This window comes from Homalodisca vitripennis, chromosome 4 (assembly GCF_021130785.1).
Source record: "Homalodisca vitripennis isolate AUS2020 chromosome 4, UT_GWSS_2.1, whole genome shotgun sequence".
In the NCBI taxonomy this organism is placed as follows: Eukaryota; Metazoa; Arthropoda; class Insecta; order Hemiptera; family Cicadellidae; genus Homalodisca; species Homalodisca vitripennis.
This window is the reverse complement of record NC_060210.1, coordinates 119,458,731-119,484,817: the sequence shown is the minus strand read 5'-3', so window position 1 is coordinate 119,484,817 and position 26,087 is coordinate 119,458,731. Positions and strand designations below refer to the sequence as shown.

At 31.5% G+C, this 26,087-nt stretch overlaps 1 protein-coding gene across 17 annotated transcripts in view; it reads left to right on the top strand.

Annotated features, from left to right (window-relative positions):
• LOC124360027 (dynamin) overlaps positions 1–26,087 on the top strand; it is a 102,497-nt gene that overhangs the window by 53,716 nt on the left and 22,694 nt on the right. For 8 of the 17 annotated variants that reach the window (XM_046813267.1, XM_046813259.1, XM_046813265.1 and 5 more), the window contains 7 exons: positions 14,171–14,339; positions 16,290–16,412; positions 17,267–17,386; positions 17,991–17,996; positions 19,291–19,308; positions 23,159–23,365; positions 24,626–24,804. In XM_046813267.1, the coding sequence (XP_046669223.1) occupies positions 14,171–14,339; positions 16,290–16,412; positions 17,267–17,386; positions 17,991–17,996; positions 19,291–19,308; positions 23,159–23,365; positions 24,626–24,804 (822 nt within the window). Of the gene's footprint in view, positions 1–1,061; positions 1,089–14,170; positions 14,340–16,289; positions 16,413–17,266; positions 17,387–17,990; positions 17,997–19,290; positions 19,309–20,761; positions 20,774–23,158; positions 23,366–24,625; positions 24,805–26,087 lie in introns of all 17 variants that reach the window. The other 9 variants (XM_046813268.1, XM_046813260.1, XM_046813274.1 and 6 more) reach the window with 5 other exon arrangements.

Sequence of the window (26,087 nt, the reverse complement as noted above, 5' to 3'; positions counted from 1 at the left end):
GAGATCTCGCTGAAATTTGACGCAGTGTAGGCTTTCCTTTCACACACCCACACAATTTAGTCTCTGCATTTTAACCTAAAATAGACCATCTAAGAACACATTTAATATCTCCATTAGGATGAAAAATAGCCTCAAACTATTAAGTAATAGTAAATAATTGAATATAATATATTTACAGAGAAAATGTTTACTCGACTAATATTGCAGCATAAAAATAATTATGATATTAATCTCAATTACATTTTATTGCAATTTAAACAAAAACACTAATTTGGTAAATTGTAAAGTTTTCATCAGAATGACTGGAAAGTAACAAATCTTTAAGCATAAGGGTGTGCGAGCTGTATTTTTTATTATATTTGTCAAATAATTATGTTGTCAATTATTTTGTAATGTTTATTTAGACTGAGTTAGATCAAGCATTTTAATAACAGAAGAAGTAAAGCTCTAATTTATAACTATTCGCACATCCCTATTAATTATCAAGTTGATATCAGAATCAATGTGTTGAGATATGAATTATAATTTGATTGTAAAGTTTCCCCATTGAAAAAAATGTGTGTTAAAGAATCAAGCGTATATGTCATTTAAAAACGTTACTGAACAAGTTTGAATCATGTTTACGTGCCTTTTAGTAAAAAAAAGTCAGTAAAAAAGCTTTTCAGTGGTACAGTCAAAATAAAAATGATAGATCATCTTTTACTGTCAATTTTACTATCAAATCTCTGAATTTTGTAAAAAAATGTGTTAATTCTGTGTTGTAACTTCTATGTAGACGAAACAATAATTAAAATATGGAAAAAATTATGAAGATAATGAATAAAGTATATTTGATTTCTGTTACAGTGATCAACTCCTACATATATAAATCTCGGTCTTGAACTGATCTGGATCAATTCCATGTAGTTTTTTTGGTTATACTTTTTCTAAATATTTCCACTAGAGAGGGTTGTATGATGACTATGTTGGCCTCGTTGGGTGTGGGGTGAGTGGCACACGCTAAAAGTGCAGGCCCTTGTCTTTAGAGTCAGATTGTCAATTAACATGAGGTTTGTTTGCAGGGGCGCCGACCATTTCAGCCAAAATAGGTAAGCCAAGGTCTTGACTAACCGTACTAATTGATTATTGAATGCTTACGTTACATTCCATAGTGTGCCACACCCCCAACACGTTCATGTCTAGTCCTGGCCGCTCACCGAGGTATGTACACACAACCAATCGTTTTCTTTCTTGTTTTGTTTTGTTGTCTTGTGTTCATCTGTTCTCTAAACATATTTTCGTTCCAAACACATCTTAACTCAGGAGGCTCTAGATCTACTCGAATTTAACACTTCACTTGGAGCCAAATATCAGAAATAGTTTTTTCTCAAGTGTCATCAATGGCAACAATTTTTCCTCTTTTCTTTTACAAGTTATTTATAAGTTATACTTATATTCTGTGTTGATTGAACACTCAGCATTATCAGTTCAACTTCATTATTAAAGTAAGAAACTACTAATATATTATAAAGTAATCAGGTTTACTGATTCTGTTCCAAAAACGTTATATTTCCGAAACTTGATAGTATTACGTTGTATCATTGTGGTTTGTAAAGATAATGTCTGAAGATTGTGTAATATGTTCTTGTATTTCAAACTATATTGAACATTTTGATATGTAACTAAATTTTAAAAAACTACATCACTGTTTAGTTGATGCATTATTCTCTCCACTATTGTTGTTTATTTGCTTATGTATTTGTGTTGCTTTTATTTGCCAACACATTCAGTGCGACATAGTTAAAATGACCTGAACATAATACACTGCACTTAGTGACATCCTTGTGGAATAGTTTCATCAGTTGGTGGTACAGTACTTGGTGGCACAGTACAATCCAAGTGTCATTTGTGTTTAGTGGATAATCTCTAAAATCTCACCAGTGATGGAAGCACATGGTCTCCACTTAGTGATGCATACGTCATCCATGATTTATTGAAGATTGTCATCTCTGCCATATTAACCATTGTATAGATTATCATATCCTGTTATTGATTTATCATCCTTCCCTAATAGAAAAGTATATTTTCTATTTAGTGAATCACGCAAGACTTTCATCTCCACTTTGTAGTGTATCATGTTTATTTGATCGAAGGATATCATTTCCAATTAACAATACACTATTTTTAATTGATACAAGAACGCCATCATCTACATAAACACAAAAACCGTATAGTCGTCTAATTTTGGTATTTAGTGTCTACACTTAGTGATAGAAAACACAATCCCTGTCTGACGTCTGAAGAGTATTTTTCACTTAGAGATTGTCGTTTGATTGAAAAATAGTTACAAACTACCATCTTTATTATTGATACATCATCCTTGTTCTATGAAAGACTACCATCTTCATTCAATGATATGTAACACTCGTTTGATGGAGGAAAGAAATATTTTATGGATGGAAGTTGTTTCATTTCCACCAATTAATGTTTCATCTTTTTATCATTATGTGATATTGAGTCGATTCATGAAAGCGGACCAGCTACAATAATTAATAACATATCAACATTCTTTTGTGGACAAGGATTATTTCTATATTATTCAATATCTTTGTAATTGCTGAAAAGTATAGTTAAAATGAGTATCTCTTTAATTGAGTAGAATTACATTCATTTGTTACTACTGTACAATATCTACAGTAAGTTTTTGTTATATCTTGATACACCTATTTGGTGAAATAGCCTCATATAACTCAGTAAAATATTCCACCCATTTGATGACATATTCAGTGAAATATTATCGAACGGAACTTAGAAAAACTATCTTCATTATTGGTGGCAGTTAACAACCATTTACTGAATTTTATAAGTCAACAGATTCTGTAGAATTTTCTTCTTTACAAAAATGTATTGGATGATAAAGGTTTATTTGTTAAAGCTGTTATCTTGAAGTATGTCATCACAATATTATCCTCACTTTCTTGTACATTGGCTGATAAAGCTGTATTTGTTCAAACTGTTTATAGTTATAGCTTTCATGTACAAATGTGTATAACTTTAGTATCCTCTTTTCATGTAGTCCATTGGCTGATATAACCCTAATAGTTAAATATGTCATCTTCATGCATTCGATAATACATGGTGTCGTCCCTTTATGTAATATTGTACTCTTTATATTTATCGTAACCAAATTTTTATTTCATAATGTGGTTTAGTGTTATAAATGTTGTGTAAATTGGTTCTAATTCCACTGTTAACTGGGTTGTTTTCCCATGTAGTATTGTCTAGTATGAAATCTATTATCGGTCACGTCAGTTGTGCTACGTAAGATTTAGTATTGTTTCTACATTTCCGTTGTTGCTCTAATCTTGCTTCCAGAGTGTATTCAATTTAATTTGAGACCTCAGAATTTATTTCTGCACTAAAGTATTACTCATTCCTAGATTGTGAATAATTTGGTTTTCTCTAATATGACCTCACTCAAGCTTTTGTTAATACCAACATAGTATGGTGAGTTGGCAATGCTATGTAAAATAGATCCATTGCTGGTAAGTATTAATTTTTGGTTAAAGTAAAAAACTAGAGGTGTGCGAGTACAGATGGTCTGAATTTTGTGTCGAATTTGTCCATGTTGAGTTGAGCACAAAGTTACGCAATATAACTTTTAATAAATTTAAAGGACAAAGGACTGACTTAAAGTATTTTTAATTAACCAAAAATAACAGTTAACAATAAAATAAATGCATAGTAGTTTATCGTCATTTACATAACTCTAGATCTGTGTTTTGGAAAATAAGTGTTATTACTTGAGAAACATAACTTGTGGGTCAACTTGGAATTAAAATTAAAATTTGTTTAATGTTGTTTTTAAAGGGAAAAAAGGTAATATGTATGGGAATGTAGTTAGGGTGAGATTTGCACTTTTATGGCTAAACAAGATTCACCTTGTTTATAATTTAAAGAGTTAATATAATTATCAGATTTTTTTTCTAGACAATATATTTGGGTATACAACACCCAAGTATATGAATCTATACAAATCATATATCATGTATGTATATATATATATATATATATATATATATATATATATATATATATATATATATATATATATTTATCTATAAAATTACAGACTGAAATAAAAATCTTGGAAAAACTAAAATTAGTACTGTTTGTGTAACTACAAAAACTTGACTCGGTTTCTCCTTCCTTGAAATCAGTTCAAGAGTCCTTATTACAAAGTTCTATTTTATGTGTAATATTTTGGATACTGTACATATGTTGTAATTGCACACCAGTCTCTTGCCAGTTGAGGGAGAACGACTTCCATATCCGGCATTTTATTTACTTTTCTGGACATGCCCTGATTTTTTAACTCCATATTGATTAAAGAATCTAATATGGTTATACCGATATTAGTAAATTAGATGCAGAAATCAAACTCGCACATCTCTAGTATATAATGTCAGTTTTCAAAAGAATAAGATCTTGGAAATTTTGAATATTGTTGCAGTGAGCTTTTCCATATTTGAGTGGAGACCCGTGCTTTGGTGATGTCTGGCGCTTGTGTCTGCCGATGTATTGTTGTTGGATGTTGTTCTCATGTGATGTAACCCTGGAATCTGTCTCAGTTGTTCTGACAACCCAGTTTTGACGGCTGAACAAAGTGGAACTGCTTTTCGGCTTTTATTTTTTTGTAGTTCTACAGTCTGAATAGTGTTAAGGAGATTAATATTTAACTGTAATTAATAAACCGTGATGAGTCAAGTTGGCCTTACGCCTGTCTAGTCTAGACATTGTGTGGGTGTGGTTTAGACTATTTAGGAATCTACTCATGATATTTTTTGTTGTTTTACTGCTTGTTGATTTTCTAATACTTCATTGATATATATTTTTTGCATGGGAATTTTGTTGTTTTCACTCACAATTCTCTATATCTCTCTCTCAGTTGTAGGGTAGGATGGACATGTTTAATTTAATATTGTAACTAAAACTTGATGATATCAAAATCACTTAAAACAATAATTTAAGACTTCATAATTAATGCACGGTATGATTGCGTAACAGATTGGTGGTAAAATTTACAGTTAAGGGATAAAAAATAGAAATTGACTAGGATGGAAATACAATAAAATCCCGGTTAACCAAACTCAGGTTAACAGAAGCGGTTCCATGAGTGATAATGTGTATATAAATAACCGAGCAAATTAGATTACTGCGCCAACCCTGGACAGGGCAAATAACGTGTCTTTGAGATGATGCACCCTCACTAACTGCTACACCAGCCGACCCACACCGATGCTATTAGTCATCTCCTCTGCTCCTGCTACTATTTCTAAACTATAACTTAGAGAAATCGTTTGTACGTAATTCATTTCCCCTACGCTTCCATTTCTCATAGATTTTTTAGACGTAATTGAGTTAAGCATAAAATTGATTATCCTAAATGGAGGCCACTACCTCTTTATTTCAGTTATCTGGGGTTTTACTGTACTGTAATGTTTTAAATCGATTACCGATAATGTGTTTGGTATTTTTCTATCATACTACCATTATATTCAATTATGGTACATTCAAAACATCATCTTTAATCAGTGCAATTATCCATGTAGTACCATTGTACAGACTTTATGTACTATCAACATTAATATTTTAATTACTCCTTTGGTGATTTTAGTATTTGATACTTGTTTGGTTGATCTAAAAATACTAGTTAAGAAATCTGCACTAAGTCATATAACTTGATTATTACAAAATCTTACAAGTTCTAAACAAGTATATACAGAATGCCAGTCAAGTCCCGAGGCAGCTTAACCCTCCGAGTGGTGAAAGACGCTGCAGCGTCTATTAACGCAAGCCTCTTTTGTTCCGGTATTTCCGATGTTTTGCCGCAACCTAAATGCTATATATTAGGTATGGTTAGATAGACCAGATTCCAAACTTTCATTTGATATAGTATTTAGATACACTGGCACTAGTGGAACCCTTACAAACAGTTCATCCACCTACTATACTACCTCCTGGACCAAGTGGAGATCTTCCTCACCGGATTGCTCATTTACCAGGCAGTAGTGAAAGACAAAAAAAGGGCAAAAGTCACTTCTGGTGCCCAGCTTGTAACTTTGGGGTTCATAGGGAGTGTTTCTCTTACATCGAACATTACTGTAGGCCTCTCTCACCAGGAAGAAAGGGGAAGAATGATGTAGGCTCTGATACTGACTAAAATGCAGTAAAAAAATGTGTACATAAAAGTTTTGATCAGCAATTAGTGTAATTTTTTTTAGGAATAAATACATATAAACTATGTATATATTCTTGTTCAGAATTAAATTTTAAACAAAATGGCTATTTTGGATTTGTGTAAAAAATTAAATTTAGTAACATTTACTCAGCCTAACATAAAACAACAAAAATTGAATTTTTATTTTTGGAATTCAACCCATGGGTTTTTTACACTTATCCAAGGTAAATGTTTCATATTATTACCATTCTATTCTATGTGTTATGTAGTTTAACTTGATATATGATATGTCATACTCATATAATTTACAGTATTTTATATAAATTTCCTTTTGCGAACATACGAAATCAGTAAAAATATCCTGCCACTTGGAGAAAAAAGTACCGCCACTCAGAGGGTTAATATTACTTCAACCATTACAGATAGAGCTTCAAAACTTTACATGATGTTAGTGACTATGGAAAACTATTTTAACGTGTATTCAGTGGATTGCTATGTTTCCAGAATGACCCACAAGGAGTCAGAGGAAAAATTTTAACAGGAGCACAGGTCAAGTAGCATACCAAATTATAAGTCTTCATTAGTAGAATACAATGTCACTAACCCGACCTCAAAAGGTTGACCAAAATGGCAGGCAGCTTATTGAAGTTTCAGAACATTGTTAATATCAACTTTTGTATAACTGTGAAGAGCACAATGGTGACAGGGCAGATTTTCAAACACCAGCTTATTACTAATGCACTATTTTTGTTTATTTATTTATTGACACCAGAAGTTAAGTCATGTTTGCATAAAGGATAATTAATATCACACCTGATCTAAGAAAGTTAAGTGCAAGAAATTAACAGCTGGTTATTGTAATGGTTTTATGTCTCATTTAAATTTTAAACCTCAGAAATAAAAACGGTGATCACAATTTTATTTTAAGTAAACTTTTAAAGGATCAATATTAAACACGGTAGGAAAAGGACTGTTTGTAAGTGAACAATGATTTTTAAACAGGAAATAGTGAAAATTCTAAGAGTAGAGAAATGTATAATAATTAATTTGTAACAGTTTTTTTAATATCTGATATAGTATGACATAAATAAGTTATAATTTGTTTGATATAAGGTTTTTTTTAATGGATTACAATAATTTAATTATCAATATACATTAATAATAATAATGTACTGTTTAGAATGTGTTAGAAGTTCACATAAAGTATTAGTAAAAAAGAAACATTTTTCTTATTAATAATTACAACGAACAATAAAATCAGAAAAATAACATTTGCTCATTGTTCATTTAGTCATAACAACTACAAAATTATTTACCTGGTCCATTTATTTAAATTATTTAGTTTAATTCATTTAAAATTTCATATTTGAATGTGAAGATTAATGTTCAATCGGCTTTATTAATTTATTGCTGTGGTTATTTATTATGCAAGAACGCTTTTTGATTAAAATTTAAAAAGTTATAAAATAAATGTTCGTAATTTAGTAATTATCCATCTTATAAATGATATTATATATTATTTAAAACGCAATACTCACTAATCCTAACAGCCATAAAGACCTGTAAGATCAAAACAGGTCTTTATGGCTTTATGATAGGTTGGATTATTTTCACATTCCAATTGAATGAATTTGAAACATATTTATAATGCGAATGAAGCCATAACATATTTGGTATAATTGGAAATGTTTCACAAAATTTTAAATTGCAATTAATGAACAGTGAAGCTCTGTACAGGAAATTGCTGTGGTTAGGTGTTGGATTGGGGGAGTAGTAGTGACAGATTTATATACATTTCGGGTCAAAAAATGTTTTTAGTTTTGATTACAGTATTAACACTTACTTTGGCCGTAGGTAACTTTAGTTACCACTAATCACTAACACACATTGCATGTAATTAAACATGAAAATGTGTGCAGAGTTTGCCAAACTAACAAGGATAAATCATTTTCTTTTACAATGGAAAATCTTAATTTTTCTAAAAATTGGTTATGTTCAATTTCTTTTAATTACTCCTGCACTTTTCCACTTGGATCCTTCTCCACTGTCTTTGTCTTGTGAATCTTGGTTAGAAGAGATCTGTTGAACGGCTTTGGCTCTTTAACACTGGCTTTTGCTTTCATACAACTGGCTTTGTCCATTGCCAGCAACAGGCATGGCTTCCAGCAATATTATGACAATAACAAGAATGTTTAATGAGTTTAGCCAATAAATAAATTATAGTATTAATCATTAAAATCTCTTAGTTACACTTGGCTTCTATTAAAATGACAAATAATTTTGTGAAATTCAGGGAAGATGAAGTTTAATTTAAATCATATGAGTAATTTTTTATTAGTAAAATTTGTTGCAATGTATATTTTACATAACTTTTATTGATATTTTTGGAATATTGTGTTTGAAAAGGCCAGACAGTTGGTTAAGACAGTTGATGCAGAAGCAGCAAGCACACCTAAGTGAAACTCACTGATAAAATTGTACACAAGCCACAGTAAATGCTGATATATTGCCCAGTGGCTTCTTTTGGTGAGAGTAAATAAGTGATAACTGTGCACACTGTTTGCTTTTTTAAGCCAAAACACAAAATATCAAATGTTAACTAAACTGCCTGTTATTTTATATGGGATTATGAAACCCCTTCTTGTGGACTGCTATTAAATCGGTTTTTAATTGAACTCATTGGTTGAAAATTGAAAGTTACGTTTGCAAAGATGTGCCCCATGTTCCTTTCCATTTTGGGAAAATTTGCAAAATAAAATAAAATGTTTAGAAATGAGTGTTTTGTGTGCTAATCTAGGGTGATAAACTTTCTGTAAAGCTTTTGCTTTTAATTTTATTTTTAATAAGGTTAAGGAAGTGAGGAATCACTTTATTTTTCCTTTGTTATTGAAACAGAGCAAAGCTGTTCCTGGAATCATTAGCCCTATTGCGTAAAGTCAACTATCATTCTTCCATTACTGCCATGGAAAGCTTCTGATTTTTTTATAAAAGACCATGTTCATTTACTAGATTTTGAATCGATGTCTTGAAATGTTAACATCAAATTCTTCATTTTAATGAAAAAATCAACATGAGACCAATGAGATGTTAAAGAAAGCGTACGGAGGAAACGTAAATTTTTTAAATAGCAGTGGCTCTCCTTTTCTTTTACTACAGAATTTCATCATTTGGTGTTCATTGTGGAAAGTTTCTTGAAAGACAATGAACATTGTGAATAATCAGATGGAAGAAACAAAGTTAAGATTAGTTATTCAATAGTTATTTAGTGCACATATCAATAGATATTTAGATTCCAGTGCACATAGACTGATACTAGTAACATAGTCATCTAAATGAAGTTAAAGGGGTGTCAACCCAGTTTGTGTCAATATCACCAAAATGCTTTTCATTGTGTCTTCTTGCTTTAGATCTCTAGGGTGGTTTCTTCACTAACACACACAGAAATTGATGATGGTGTTTAGATTTAGAGATACAATTGAAGATTATTCTTCTAATCATACAACCTCTGATTGAGTCACTTCTCACTTGATCTTCATGTCCAACTAACACACCGGGAGCACTTTGTAATGAGAATATCTCAATCTTAAATGTTGTAAATACAGATTAATAGCATGTTTTAATGTGCATACATTGTGTAGAAGTAGCTTACATTTATATTAAATAAATCAAGTTAATAAAATTACTAAATGTGGGTATAAAATGTATAAAAAACAGGTCGGTTCAGTTTTATTATTAAACAAGATAGTTTAAACGTTTGGAGAGAGTAATAAACATTTGAGAAGACTCAAAAATAGGATTTATCAATTAAAGTAAGAGATATTAATTAAATCGAAGAAAACTTAAATTATTTATAGAAAATATTACATACAATATTATTGGTTATAAGCCATACATAAAAATATGTCTTTTGAATAATTTTTAAGTTATTGCAGTTGCTTTATGTATATAATTCTAGCTAAAATTATAGTTTATTAAAAAAAAGAATGTGTAAAAGATTTCATTGATTAAAAAGATTAGTGTAATCAATTCTGTAGAACTGCTTATATCGGTACATACATGGACATAACATGTTTGATAAAACCAACCATTTAAAAAAACAGATAACACTTAAGGTACTTTAAATCCAACTAAACTGGCATTGAGAATAATAGTAACTACTCCAGTAGGAAATTATTTTGGATAATACAATTTCTGTTGGAAGAAAAATAAAAATTTGCCTATGTTGTACTGGTATGGAAAGTTTTGTCTGTCTTCCAGTAGGGCCTGGTGAACAGTTTGGTGTTATCATACATTGCTTGTTAACTTAACATGCAAAAATGAGTTGTATTTCTTGTGTTTAAGCCGCACATTTTTACTACACATGTGAAACAAACGCACCTGTTGTATCCTGCTGTTATTACCTACTTGATGGGTATAGAAATTCTGTCAGTAAGCCTTGCTCAACAGATATAATAATTCAAGAAGTTTTTTTGGGAAGAGAAGGCTTTAACTTAAGATGAGAGCAGAAGACTTAATTTCTGTAGGGACATTGGACAGGAATAGGGTTAAGTTTTCCAACTTGGAAGATGAGTGATATTGAGAAGAAAATCGATATTTCAGGTATACCAAGTCCCACCCCACCCTTTGTGTTAACTTTTGAACAGAAATACGTACATCAACCGATATACATGGTGGGATTGTTACAAGACTTGGTTTTTGGGATTTATGAGAACTCACTGATGTTAAAGGACCTTGTAAAAGAAGAAGAAGAAGAAGAACAGGTTGTCAGTTGATAGGAGTTGTTTATTCCACACTTACAATATGTAGCAAGAGCAATATGTATCAATGTCAAACTAACCACAACAGTAGAGCAACTGATATGGTTGAAATAAGCAGTGCTGTCATCTACAAAATGACTCTTATCCTTTTTATATTGTATGCCATATCTAATATTGGCTGTAATCTGAAGACATTCATCTTTTTTGCAGCAAACCTAATTGTTTCAACTTCCTCTTTATATAAAGGCACTCTGTGCCATGGAAAACTCAACATTGAAAAAAGTGCTCTTATCCTTTTTTCCGCGGACTCTTCATTTATACATCGGAACTTACCCCGATTAATATAGGTGTTTGCATTCCTTATATATACAAAAAACCATGATTTTTCTTAATCTTATAATGATCCTCCCATTGATGTTTGTTAATATATTTCTTTTCAAAAGGTAATAGCGAGGGGGAGCATAGGTAATTTCAGGACACCTGGTATAATATGTAAAAATATATTTCATAGAGATTGTGTGCTTTGTCAACCTGTAAGTTGACTACTTCTGGGTTGACTAAGTAGGTGATTGGTGAATTCTATTCTGAATGTCTGTTTCTCAAGAGCATTCATTTTTCTATTTTGAAAAAGCAAACCTGCTTTTCCTGTCAAATCATGTTCGAGTAGATTGTTACTTCTGCATGAGTTTTCTGCGAATGATTTGATTTCATTCTGTATAAGTTCTCAATCATATTATTTGTTCCTATTAATGAGTTTTCAATTACTCCAGTTATTTATTCTGCGTGAGGTTTTAATAATTCAACTTGTTTATTCTATGTGTTTCCCATTTTTGGTCCCAATTGCTCTTGAGAATTTTTTCCTACATTGTTTGTTCTTAATGAGTTGTGAATTGTCCCAATTTTTTTATTTTTGTGAGTCAACAATGATTTGTTTTGTCTTTTCTGCGTTGACTAGTATTGTCTTTTTTGTGTGAATTTTCAATAATTCAACTCATGGCCATTGTTCAGTTTTTGTGTGGATCTGACACAAAAATTATAAATATAGCTGTTTAAAATGTGGGCTTTTTTACTCACTTCTTAAGTACTGACATTGCTTTGGAAACTGATCTCAAGAGACAGGAGGTTTTCTTTACTCACCACATTTTTTTGTATTTGTTACAATTGGTCTTTACCCAAAAATAATTTTTACTTATAATCAATATTGCTGTAAATATTTTACTTTATTTTTTATTTTTGCATATATATTTGAATGTTACATAAATTTAATACATGTACAAACACTTATCCTTTATACAGAGACTATTCTGTGTGGGTCCATCACCAATGTAGATTTTTTACTTTGGTTATTTCTTTTTTACTTTTCAAACTGTCATCATTTTCTTTCTGAAGCTGGTCACTCATTGCTCTCTAAAACTTTTCATTTTTTCTGTAAACAGAATTTATTATACATTTAATTCCTTTTTATATTATTTTAGAATAATAAGGAATCATAATTTTTGTAAGATTTTAAAGAAATGTTGAGGTTTTTAAACTTTATTTTATTGGAAACACCTAAAGGTAACAGTGTATGTTTTGTAAGACGTTCTTTAATACCATCTAATATTGTTGAGCACAAGTGTATGTCTGTATCAGTTAATGATTCAAATAATAAAATTAGAGTAAATTATGTTTTGAGGCTTATTGCTTGTTAAACGATAATATTTTGGTCTGTTACCTCCCTAGCTTGTCCAGTGAGCAGTAATGTTTTTATGTAATGAGCTTCTGGTTCACTTTGTAGTCGCTTCCTTGTCTCTCTGTTATTTGTCATTATTTGATGTACAGAAAATTTTACTGTGTCAAGTTGTAAAAATTGTCTTTTATTTATGCACATTTGGTCATCACAAAGTCAAGAATGTTAATTTTTTGTTGCATAGTTTATTTTGTGTTCAGGAGACAATATTTTTTCAGATTTCTTTGAAGAACCAGATTTGGTTTTCATAATATTTGTATATTATTTGCAAACCATGCTGCTTTAAAATTCAGTTTTATATTTAAAGCATAATTGTATTACATAATGCTCTCTAAGTTAATATTGCAAATATTTACTTCACTGCTTATAAAGTCCATTACATTTAATAGAATTGACTATATATTCTAAGGAACGTCAGTAGATATTCTATCTGGTACTTTGTTTCAATTTTAACCCTTTGGGATCGGTGGTAATGAGCTTTTCTCAACTAGACTTGATGTTGTCATGTAATTAAAAAGAAAATAAATGATAATTTTCACACAACAATACATAACAAGTTCAAAATATATTTCTAAATAGATTAATGTAAAATACTTTACTGTTCATAAAAAATGAGTTGTTAAAGCTTTACAAAAAGCTCTTTTGCTATTGTCAAACAATCAGCATAATGTAAAATCGATGGATAATGAGAAGGAGTAAAAGCATTTTTGAACATTGATCTTTACTACAACAGTTTAAGACCTAGCTCACGAATCAGCTTTTCGGATTGATTAAACTCATCATAGGTTAATCCTGCTGGTGGGCCAATGATCATGTACTTGTCTACCGTAGAGTTTGATCGGTATCAGATTGATAACTGTAAACTCACCATAAGGTAATCCTGCTGATGAGCCAATGATCATGTACTTGTTCACCGTAGAGTTTAATTCATAGTTGTGTATCAAACTAATAATCAATTAACCAAATGTCTTCTGGCTCTAAGCCGATGTTCAGGTAGTCCTTGTCTAACAGGCCCAGACTTAGCTACAATATTAACTGAGTTCCATGGGCAAATGGACAGTAATGCCCCTCCTCCACTAGCGGCAGGATTCTGATGAGAATGCTTTCAATTTGGTGGATAGACTGGGGAATATAGAACCATCTCAAGTTTGCCAGCAATCTGATTATTTGGCAAAGTGCTTTGGCGAAGTAATCATAAAAAACATGTTATTGATATTCAAGGAATATTTGTATAATAACTAGAATCTAATTATAAAGAAGCCATGGCGACTTCACATAATCTATACTGCTGTTAAATAATTTTAGCATATTTTATAACTCCTGAAAATTGCATAGTTGGTACCCACGGTTTAAAGTTCCCCAAGGGTTAAATTGAAGAAACTTTTTCCTTGCAATAATGTGACATGCAAGCTTGCACCTTGCACTGTCACGAGAGAGAGGCTGTGAGTGTGAGATGTGTTGCAGTGCACAGCAGTCGTCCGAGAACACCAACAAGACGGGCCGCAAGCTGGGAAACCAGGTGATACGCAAGGGCTGGATGTGTATCCACAACTTGGGGATAATGAAGGGAGGCTCTCGAGACTACTGGTTTGTCCTCACTTCCGAGAACATCTCCTGGTTCAAAGATGAAGAGGTATGTACAGGCACAACTCTCATTCAAGTTGATATATTTCATATTATTTTGAGTTTCTGGTTGCTATTGATCCCCAATATAGCCTATTGATAAATATAGGCTATTGTATGGTAAATTCTTGGATTATTTTAACTCAAACCTATTTTTTTTCTTCAAGTAGTTCAAATTGTAAAAAATGTTCACTTATCACAATACGAATTCTCACATTCTTCTTAGGTACAGTGAAAGTGTTCAGCCAAATAAATTTTAGGCCTTTAGTTTGAAGCAAATTTTGCCTCATGGTAACATTTATTATGGCACAAGTTTAGATTTATCTAATTGAAGATTAAGTTGGAATTTTAGTCCTGCAATTTAGACTTATCGTCATTTTAAGACTGGACAACATTCAATGTATTCTTGTATTACTGATGAAAAAAGAAGATTTGATTTGATAAGTGAAATACTATTCTTGGTTTGAAGTTTTTTTTGACGCCGTTCAGGACAATGTGCAGACATTCCTACGTTGTGGAATTGACTTGTCTGTGTGCCAGACCTACCTTCAGTAAACTCAATATATATTCAAATCGATCTCGTCCCTAAATAGAAGCTGTATATTCTTCAGTACTAAAGAAGAGTTGTCAGTGAAAATGTAGTTAGTCAAAGAGAAAAAAAAAAAACTAAACCTTTCAATATTCAATTTTTTTATTTAAATGGAGAATTGAATATAGTAACAATATAAGTGATGGTGTAATTATATTTATGCACAGCTGTCACATTTTAGCATGTTTTTGCATGTGATTCTTTATTAACAAAAATATTCTTCCTTTTTACACAAAGAATTTTGCACATATCTCTTTAATTCATAATGATCACTGATAGAATATTTGTGTTTACAGATAAAATACGCTTACACATTCTTGAAATAAGTTGCTCCATAACCATCTTTGGTGTTTTAAGATAAAATTTCACCATATTATCAATATTTCAAAGTTTTATGCAAAATTTCAAGTCTATAACTCAATTCGTTCTTAAGATATCCCCCTCAGTGACAAGCTTCACTAACATTAATGCAAATTACATGGAGTGACATGCACTATCATCGACTTTAATTTTGCTTATGTAGAAATGAAGTTCACTTCCAAGATTTCAAGTAGCTAAAGTTCTTGAGATATTCCCTGGATATTAAGCTTTCTTATCTTTGTTGTAAAAATAACAAACATATTAAGAATTTTGTTAACAAAACATTAAATTTACTGATATTAACATCTTATATTTAAAAGACACCACCGAGAAACATGTTGTTTTCGTTTTGTAAAATTGTTTTATGAAAATGCAGATGATCTCTCTGTCGCTGATCTTTTATAACTTGCACATTATTTAATAGTGTGCAGCCTATACATTTTTCATGATGATTCTTGACTAATGATGAAAATCAGCTATAAGTGTTTCAACTGCAATACAGTGTGTGCCATGGTGCCAGCATACGCATCATTCATTTCCTTTTTTTAATTTTTAATAATCACTTAAGTACTTGAAATATCTTTTTCATATCACACAAATAAATTGTGTGTATAAAATAATCAATTCTCTCAAGTCTTTGATCAAATTCTCTTAATCAAGGGCTTGAATCCGCCATGTTCACATAACCATGAAACAAACCTTATTTATCATCTAAAAGTAAAGCATATAAAATATAGGATAGCTGATAAATGATGCTATGTTTATCGGATAATCAAAATACTTACAGACATCCGCTAGGTTGTAGCACAATACAGAGAAAAATAATAGCAAATCTCACTGGGTAGTACTGGGCAATTTAGGCCGCTAATACAGGAGACGGGATGAGCGAAGCTGCCCGATATTGGCCGTTTTGAGCGGGAGAAGGTTATATGTTCATGTTAACAAGTAAAATAGGATCAACCAAGCAAATATTTTGGATGTGAATTAAAGTGATGCACACTTCTTGTACAGGAGAGAGAGAAGAAGTACATGCTGCCGCTGGATGGGCTCAAGCTCCGAGACGTGGAGCAGGGCTTCATGTCCAGGAGACACACCTTCGCTCTCTTCAACCCAGAGGGCCGGAACGTTTACAAGGTAACAGAGTCTAGATACAGATTGTACTTGGATAGTTTACATGCATTTCCTTGTCAATATAGACACTACCACATATGTCTGACTGTTATTTGTCAGATTTTTGTAAGCTTTGTCAGTACAGTTGAAGTTTTTTGGAATTCTCTTTAAACTCTTAGCCCTTTGCTCCTTCACCTTAAAATTATCTAATGTTACTGATTTTCTTCAATGATCTTTTCAAGCCATTACAGATCATTGACATATTATGAACATTTCTCGAATGTGCATAAAAAGCCTAAAAACACTCTGTTGTACCGCTTACCCAAATAGTTCAGTATTGTTCTGATTATTACTTTATTATTATTGTTGATTATGTTTAAAAATTATGTTTGATGCCAAATATTTGATTTCTACCATGTCTTAAACAGTATAAATTCAATGTGGTAGTCCTGATGCTTATGCTTTGATTATGAAGTAACTTCATTCAGTACTGTTAAAAAGATAATGATATTTAATAATAATTCAAGTAAAGAAAACAAACTAGGTAGTCTGTATAAATACATGTCAATGAAAAGTGGATTGTTTTTATAACTGTAGCCAACCAATTTTTCTCTCAGGTAAAACACAAATTGATATAGTGTACATATATCAAATAATTACATAATAGCTTAATCCAATAGTAATATTGAACTCGAAGAGTCAAATAGTAGTGTTGGTCTGACTGAATTTAGAAATCAGGTTACTTTAACTCTGTCTATTTCTCTCTTGGGTAATCTTTCTTTTCTTTAATTTTTTAACATTTTATTACAAAATATTGTTAAAACTATTTAGGACAATCACCCAACTCTTATTTTGACACAGAATTATCTTGTGTGCAGGACTACAAGCAGCTGGAGTTGAGCTGTGAGACACAGGATGAGGTGGATTCGTGGAAGGCTTCGTTTTTGAGAGCTGGAGTGTACCCAGAGAAAACCACAGACACGGCCAACGGGGAGGAGGTAAGCATCCATGGAAACATAATACTCTTTGTAAGCTTTGCAAACAGCACACTCTCAGGTCTCTGGATGTGAAAACTTTCACGTCTTAAATATATAAGAGTTGATTCAATGATGTTTACCTTGAAGCTATCAGGCATTTGTCATTTGAGGGTGAACATTTTCAAATAAATTATAATATCAAACATTATTGAGCATTTGGAATTTATTTACTGACAGTAATTTTCATTCATATATATTTAATTCAACTGTAATGATTTATGTCTCTCCTTTTATGAGTGTTAATTGTTTGTATAAACTAAGATCAAGAGATATGAAAATGGGCTTTTCCGAGAAACATATTACCGATTTGAAAGTTTAAAACATCTTGTTCAACAATAAGCTACAATAAACACCTTTAATTATTCCTAAACTCATGCTTGTAGGCTCAAGCTCCAATAACTTGGAGGCTGACTATTTAAATTAAACAGGTTTCCTGTCTTATTTGGTGATTTTTGACACAAGATATTTCCTAACTTTATGTATCCTCCAAGTAAATGATGTGAAAGTGAAGCACAGTCTATTATCTCTTCTGAGTCCAGATTTGGAAGCTTACATTGTGTTTTAGGTGAGGGTAAGTGTTCCGGCCTCTAGCAGCTGCTGCTTACTTGTCCAGGTTACACTGTCTGTCTTTGTGGAGTTCTCTCTTCATTCTCATCCTTTTTCTTCACGCTTACTTTGTTTCCAATCTGTTTTTTTCTTTTGAGAAGAAGATGATAATCTTGTCAGTAAACCAACCAAAGTTTTAGGTGACAAATCATTTAGTAAGTTAACTTTAAATTGTAAACAATATGAAGATCAATAAATGAAATTTAAAAATGAATATTGTTAACATTATTATTTTAATTCATTAGTATTTAAACTAACTGATTCGAATAACTTAAAATTTGAATTGAACCTTATATTGGTCTTTGTTGAATAATTTGAAATTAAGTGGGCCAATTGAAAGCTTGATTGCAAAATATCTTGTAGTCTATCAAGACCAATGTAAATACCACTGTGTCTTAATTTTTGTATTTAAAACAAAACTGAGTGTGTTTATTGATAATATTTGTGTGGATTGTATTTTATATTAATTAATGCTATGTCTTATGTATTATTGAACACAACAATTATTTTGTAATGATCTTAATGCATATGTTAAACAATACACATGGAAAAATAATGATGCTGAAATATCAAAATTTGAGGAAAAAACAGATTAGAAACTACAGATTTAATGCTTTCATCTTTTGTCTTTATAAACAGCAGCCAGGCATCTATGCAAATAGAATTAACATGGCAAATATGTAGGTTTTCTAAGTTTGCTGTTTTATTAATAACTTTTTCTTGTAAGCTCTCACATTTTTGCTCAGTTGTGAACAGGTTGCTACATCACAGTTTTAAAATTCCTTTTGTAGAGTTCAATTTGTTTGAGCAAGTGCTTGTTTGTTTATTGCATCTTAAGCCTTTCACAGTTGTTATTTAATTGATAAAATCTCTAAAAGGAGTTAAAATTTTGTTTTCAATTTGAAAGCTTTTCACACAAAAGTAAAACAAATGTTGTTAATACCAGTCATTATTATTTTTAGCATTTCTTATTTTGAATAAAATCAAGAGATTTTGAAATAAATGAGTAAAAAACTAATTTTTTATACTATCTGCAGTGTGTGCACAAAACGTTAAATATTACGCAAACTAGTAGAGCCCATTAAAACCTATGCAATATGGTGTTCATGTGAGTTTCACTTAACACTCATAATTAGTAAACAGCTTAGTGTTTAGTATTGTAATTTTGCATGGGTATTTGCCAGCCACTTTCAATAGCAATTTTTAAGCCAGCACTTATTCACAACGTTTGTGCAAAACTTGTATCTCTGTTATTACAGGAGAAAGATCAACGTTTGGTGAGTTGTTGGAAACAAAACCATTTAAAACAGATTTTGTACTAACCCACTTCTGAGAAATTCATAATCCTTAAATGGGTATACAGCATTTTTTTGTACGCCTGCTGTACTCTAACACGGCAAAATTTTCCAGATCTGGAGTCTTAACATGTAGTAATTTTATAACCTTTCTACTTACCTTATAGTGTGGGCACTCGCATAGGAATTTAAATGTTTTTGAGTTGTTTGTGAAAGTCAACTTCAGTACTAAATAAGTCAATACAAGCTAGTAACTGTTTTTAACATGTGTCTTCATATAAGTGTCAGAAAATCTGCTAAACAGCAGTACAAAACAAGTTGTATCATAAAAAAGACCTGAGTCATTATACTCACAGTATTCACTAGAGTGGTCAACCTCATTGACAGATGGATAGTAAAATTCTGCTTGACTGCAGTACAAAACAAGTTGTATCATAAAAAAGACCTGAGTTATTATACTCACAGTATTCACTAGAGTGGTCAACCTCATTGACAGATGGATAGTAAAATTCTGCTTGACTGCAGTACAAAACAAGTTGTATCATAAAAAAGACCTGAGTTATTATACTCACAGTATCCACTAGAGTGGTCAATCTCATTGACAGATGGATAGTAAAAATCTGCTAGATGACTGCAGTACAAAGCATAATCAAGCTGCTTATCAAAGAACAGCTTCAATTTTAAAATGTCTTGGACCTTTTTCGTACTGAGGGAATCGACTGTAAATGTCAACACCTGGGTTGTGGTTCTTATGTTAATATTTAAAGGAGGAACCTTTCAAATTTTTAAAATGGATAAGCTATATCTCGGCTATATTAAACATCATAGAACAAAACTTTACAATTTAGGTAATTTACAACAGGTTTTGTTTGTACAAGTATTTTAATTAATTAATATCTTTTAAGGTTTCAAGTTGGCATTGTTCAAACATGGAACAATTTTATAAAATAGTTATAAAGAAGCGTCATAGTTTTTAAAGACAGTGACCATTCAAAGTGTTTTGAGAAACATACAATAACATTACTCCAGTACGAGTAAGAGAACAACGAGTAATTTCTTACTTGTACTTGGAGTAGAAATAGTACTTATACGTACCTTTGATAAGCGAGTCATCTCCACTCAAGTTTTAAGTTAGATCAAAATGTAATCAACAAGTGTCCGGTTAGTCGAAATTGTTAATGTCTAACAGCAAAGTATTTGAATTGAACTGTGAATTAATACAGGAACTGACAGTTATTTAACCGTAAACATTTATAAATAAAGATAAACTATTTGATAATTTCTTGAAATGAAACTCTTACTTAACTGTTTTGCAAGTGACACTGTTATAACCTGGTGTGGAGGGATTGTGTAAATGAGCTTGTGTGTGATAGGTTTTAAGTGACATTGGTTTGTCAGTCGTACATTTGATTGTGTTTGTTGCTATACACACAAGGAGGGCTATGAGGTTCGTAGCTTCTACACTTCCCCTGTAGATTGCACTAGTGTAGTTAAGTGTCCAGTGTACAGATCCACAACTTTCTTCAGTGCTTTCATACTGAAACGGTTTACAACGTTCAATGTCTTTCCTAAAAGTACATTTGGGAAATAAATACAACTGAAATAATTATTTTCATGATTTCCAAAATGGTATTTTATTACAATATATCAGTAATTTGTAACAGCCTTATTTTTTTAATCATTTCACAGCTTCTAATTTTTCATAGAGTTGTCAAAAATAGTCTTATATTTTAGTTTACAGTTTGATTTAGTTACCACCATTTAATTTGTCACAACTTCCAAACTCGTTAGCATGGCTGTGATAATATTTTACTGTATGATGTCAAGCATGGTTTGATAACTAGGTACATCAAATCGTTGAAGTATTTGTTTTTTTATAATTGCATGAAGGGTTTTTTGAATTGAAAATTAATATGTTCTAATTAGTAATTTATAATTAAGGTTAATTATATTTTTCGAGTTTATATGCAATTTGACTATAATTATATAAAAATAATCTTCTATTTTGAATTTAATCACTAACTTTAATTTTCTAAACTAAAATTAAAGAACATAATTTTAAAAAAAATGTTATTCTTACATAAAAAGTTATTTTTTGAATAATGAATAAGTAATTTGCATTGAAACAGATTTAAGAGTTCTGGAAGACTCTTATAATGTTATATGGTAGACAATCAATTTGAGGATGTAATCTATGTTTTGTCTTCAATAGACGATTAATTTGAAGATGGAATCATGTTCTGTCTGCAATACAGTATTATGTTATTATTTAGTGATTTTGCATAGTTTTCCTGTTAGTTTCAATGTTAGCAGTTGGTTGTAAGCTATTTCTATTTTTATAGTCAAAAGTAAAACTTATTTGATTATAAATTATTTAATTGTGTACACAAGGGACATTTTTTAAGTATGGGCTGCATTATATTAAAATTACAAAATGTTTAAACACATTTTGTTAAAGATTATTTTTATTTATAGTTGCCCTGTCATCATGATTGTTCTTCGCCATGATCGTTTTCATAGCCACCTCTGAACTCTTTGACTCACTTTTACCTTCTTTACCTTTGCTCATTGTATTGTTACAATAAAATCAATGGTTAACTCAAAGCTCATAAAGAATGTCTGCAGCCAACATTTTGTTTTCATTGAATAAAACATATAACTGACAACATGTCACATGCGTCGGCCGATTCAGTAATGTTGAACAGTGTTAAGGTTAACTACAGAGAACTGCAAGATTGCATGTGCTTGTTTGCAAAGGATGCTTAGTTGGAAAGGGGCACGCATACTTTTTGCTGCTCTTGCCCGAATCACATGGCTATATGAGACAATGGCCCTTACTTAAAAAATGTCCTTTTTATACTAGTTTCAATTTGTGTAAGTTCCATGATATAAAGCAAGCATTATAAACTTGGATCATGAGAATACCTCTATTTGGATATATACTGCCAGTGAACAATTGGTTCTATATTAATCTTGTAACTTATCACTAAATAATAAATATCCAAGTAATACTACTGAATTGTGTTTTCAGTATATGGTGAATAAAATAATTACTAAGATTCATAATCAAATTGTGATATGTATTTAGCACAATCTAAAAAATTTCACATGAAGATCTAACACCCTCTATAATTATCATTATCTGATTTATACGATTTCATAACGTTCCCTGTATTTTCAATTCTTTCATAAAAAAACATAGTAAAAATAAATCTTATTCTATAAAACATTTTTAAGATTTCTACCCTATCTTATAATTTGTTATCTGATATAACTGTTACCCCCCCTCTCCCCATTTTTACCCCAATTCTGCCTATATAAAGTTTTCAATTTCAATTCACTAGCTTGTACTGTGTCCTTGATGTTCATGATTTCATACAAATTTTTAGTTAATGTAAAAACCTGAAAGATACAATTAAATAATGACAAATATTACTGTATAGCACAATTATTTCACACTTTCAAGAGTGAACAAAGTACAGTACTGATCAACATTTTATTCAAATTATACCTTTAGCTGTAAACAATAAAATAATAAAAAACCAAAAATCTATTGATAAATATTTAAATTTGCATAAAAAATAACGTTCTATAAAAAGTATCAGAAAGCAAACATTTATTCAACCTAAAATATTAAAAAAAAATCATATGCATACCAGTAAATTGAATATGGGTAGAATACTTTTCACTAAATTCCTAAAAAATATAGTTTTTTCCCCCAGTAGGCTTGGTTGAAAGACTTCAAGTATTTGATTGGATAAACATGAATTATTATGCAGTTTAGAGTGACTGTGCTTGTCACATCTCATGTACTGATTATGTGTATCGCCAGGGTGGCAGTGAAGGCACATCATCCATGGACCCGATGCTTGAGAGACAGGTCGAAACCATCCGCAACCTGGTGGACTCCTACATGAAGATTGTCACCAAGACTACCAGGGATCTGGTGCCCAAGACTATAATGTTCCTCATCATCAATAATGCCAAGGACTTCATCAATGGAGAACTGCTCGCTCATCTTTATGCTTCTGGGGATCAGGTTAGAAATAACATCATATTTTTGTCATTTAGGAGGTGATTAGTATTTTCCAAAGAGATGTTTTTACTTAGACCTCCTCAGCCCCAGGGCTGCCCCCTCACACTATGTGAGATGTCTGCTAGAAATGAAACCGAAGCTGATGAGGTGAAGTAGGTGTAATAGGATGGTTGCCAGAGTTCAGGATGGTGGAAAGTGCAGGGTTAAGACGAACTTTTAAAGATATCAAATATTAAGACGAACTGTAAAAGATCAAATGCTAAGACGAACTGTAAAGGATCAAATTATAAGATGAACTGTAAAAGGTCAAATGCCAAATATGTGTACCAGAATCCTTTCTGTTTTATCCGTTCTCATTATCTACATCCTACTGCTGCTTTGTTTCTGAGAATGTTATCACATTTCTGAAAATAAGCTAAAGTTTCACTGATTAACATATTTGAGACACATGCGTTTTTAGGTGTAAATATTGATATAAATCCAAAGAAACTTTTCACACATATTACGCTAAAATAAACTTCCATTTTTAATTTACAAGTTTATACAAACAGTGTTATGACTTTTCGTCAGGCACATCACATTTTTATTTAGGACTTTTAAGGTTTAAAATTTGGTCTAATATGGTTTGAAAAGCAACACAAAAATTGTTGTATTATGTCTGTGAAAAATCCATTTTGTATTAAAGCATCAGTGTTTTGGGAACTTTTTGTTTTCTGAACCAAATTATTATAGCCCAAATGTTTTTTAACCTTAATAGTGAAAGACGATTCTTGGACAAATAGTTTCTCCTTGCTTCAAAGATTTAAAACATTTTTACTGCACAAATTGTGTATGCTAAAAAAATATTTAAACATAATACTTAAAATTTATTTGAATGAATAGTTTTTAAACAAAAATGATAAAAATATTCATCTTAGGCCCAGTTTTCTTGCAATACCAATCTGCTTATCATTATAAGTAATGTCATCTACAACTTTTGAAATCTTTGTTGGTCCTAAAAGAGTTAAATGTCTACTTTGTTAGTGAATTATTTTCTTTTTTACTTCCTAATATATCAGCTTAGGTATTTTGGTAATAACAATATTGTCCTTTGTATGTAATTTATTATTTATATCACATTATGTTTATTTACTGATAGTGCTTACTTTTGTAATAATTGTAAAAGTGCCACATGCTAGTAAATGAATTGAAGTTTGAAACTAAATATACAATGGTATTCTGATTATGATGTTCAGTGGATTCTGAGTAGTGTTAATATTGTAGTCATCAATGATGGAAGAATCACCTGAAGAAGCACTCAAGAGGGAGGAGATGCTGCGTATGTATCACGCCTGTAAGGAGGCTCTGCGTATCATTGGCGATGTCTCCATGGCAACAGTCAGCACGCCTGTGCCACCTCCTGTCAAGAACGACTGGCTAGCTTCTGGTCTGGACAATCCAAGGTGCTGTATAGTAAAATCTGCACACATGAGTGTGTTAATAGAAATTTTTTGAAATTTGGCTGCAATCGGACAGGAATTTATTTTTCCTTTAAAATTCAGAAATCAAAACTGATGAGGTTGCTTTTTTTATAGGTCCATATTTAAATTCTTTTCCCTCGGATTGGTAAGAATTGTCCTATCAAATTGGTTGGTCAGCGATGTTGGCCACCATTATTTTTGCGTCAGCTTAGTAGTTGCTCTTACTAATAAGTTGTCTCAGGTCGGATGGCCATTGTGGTTTCTTTCTTGTGTTTTCCCACCAACCACATAGAATATAATTACAAATTTAGAATGGCCAGCTATGCTGGACATCTCAACTTTAGAGGATAAAGAAAATTACTATATGATATGACTGACTGAGTTGACACAAATTGCGATGAGCAGCAGTGCTGACAATCCAACCACAAAGGGTTGACTTGTCATAACTCTTTTATGAAAGATCTAGCGTTTATTTGGCTAAATATCTTTGAATTCTGTAATGATTCAATCTGCAACAGTATAAGAGAGAAGCACAGTATAATTTTGCAGTATTGCCACTGCTCGCTTTTACTGGTAATGCTTGCCTTCCTGTCATGATTGACAGCTGCTAATGTAATTTTGAGATTGTTTTGTCATTGTGTGTTTGCATTGAATTCTCATTACTCACATCGATTACTTATACTGTATAAGGTACAGCAGATACTATGCAAAATTTTATTCTATTCCCGGCTGTGTTCCGGTGAATAATTATGACAGAAAGTATTGTTTAGTGATGTAGCAGATCTCACAGAGCGATCAGCGTTACGGCTTGTTCAGCACAAGGCACACTCTCGCATAATGTTCGGTGTTACTAGTCAAAAGAGTCGAATGCTATTTAGAGTGTTATTACAATAGTAATTTTGTAAAAAAATTATTAGGGTAAAAATATCGTATTAATCTATATGGATAAATTACGAGGACGGTTCAGAAAGTAAGTTTCTTTGGTTAAAAAAAAAATGCAGAATATACTTTCAGATTTTTTATTACACACATTTTAAAGAGCAACTCTTACACTTTTTTTCAACATAATTACCAAAATTATTTAAACACTTCTCATATCTGGTTACGAGCTTCTCAATACCCGCCGCGTAGAAGTCTGCCGCCTGTGCACGTAACCAGCCGCTAACGGAGTTTTTCAGTTCTTCGTCGTCTGTAAAGCGCTGAGATCCCAGCCATTTCTTCATATTGGGAAAAAGGTGAAAATCGCTGGGTGCCAAATCTGGACT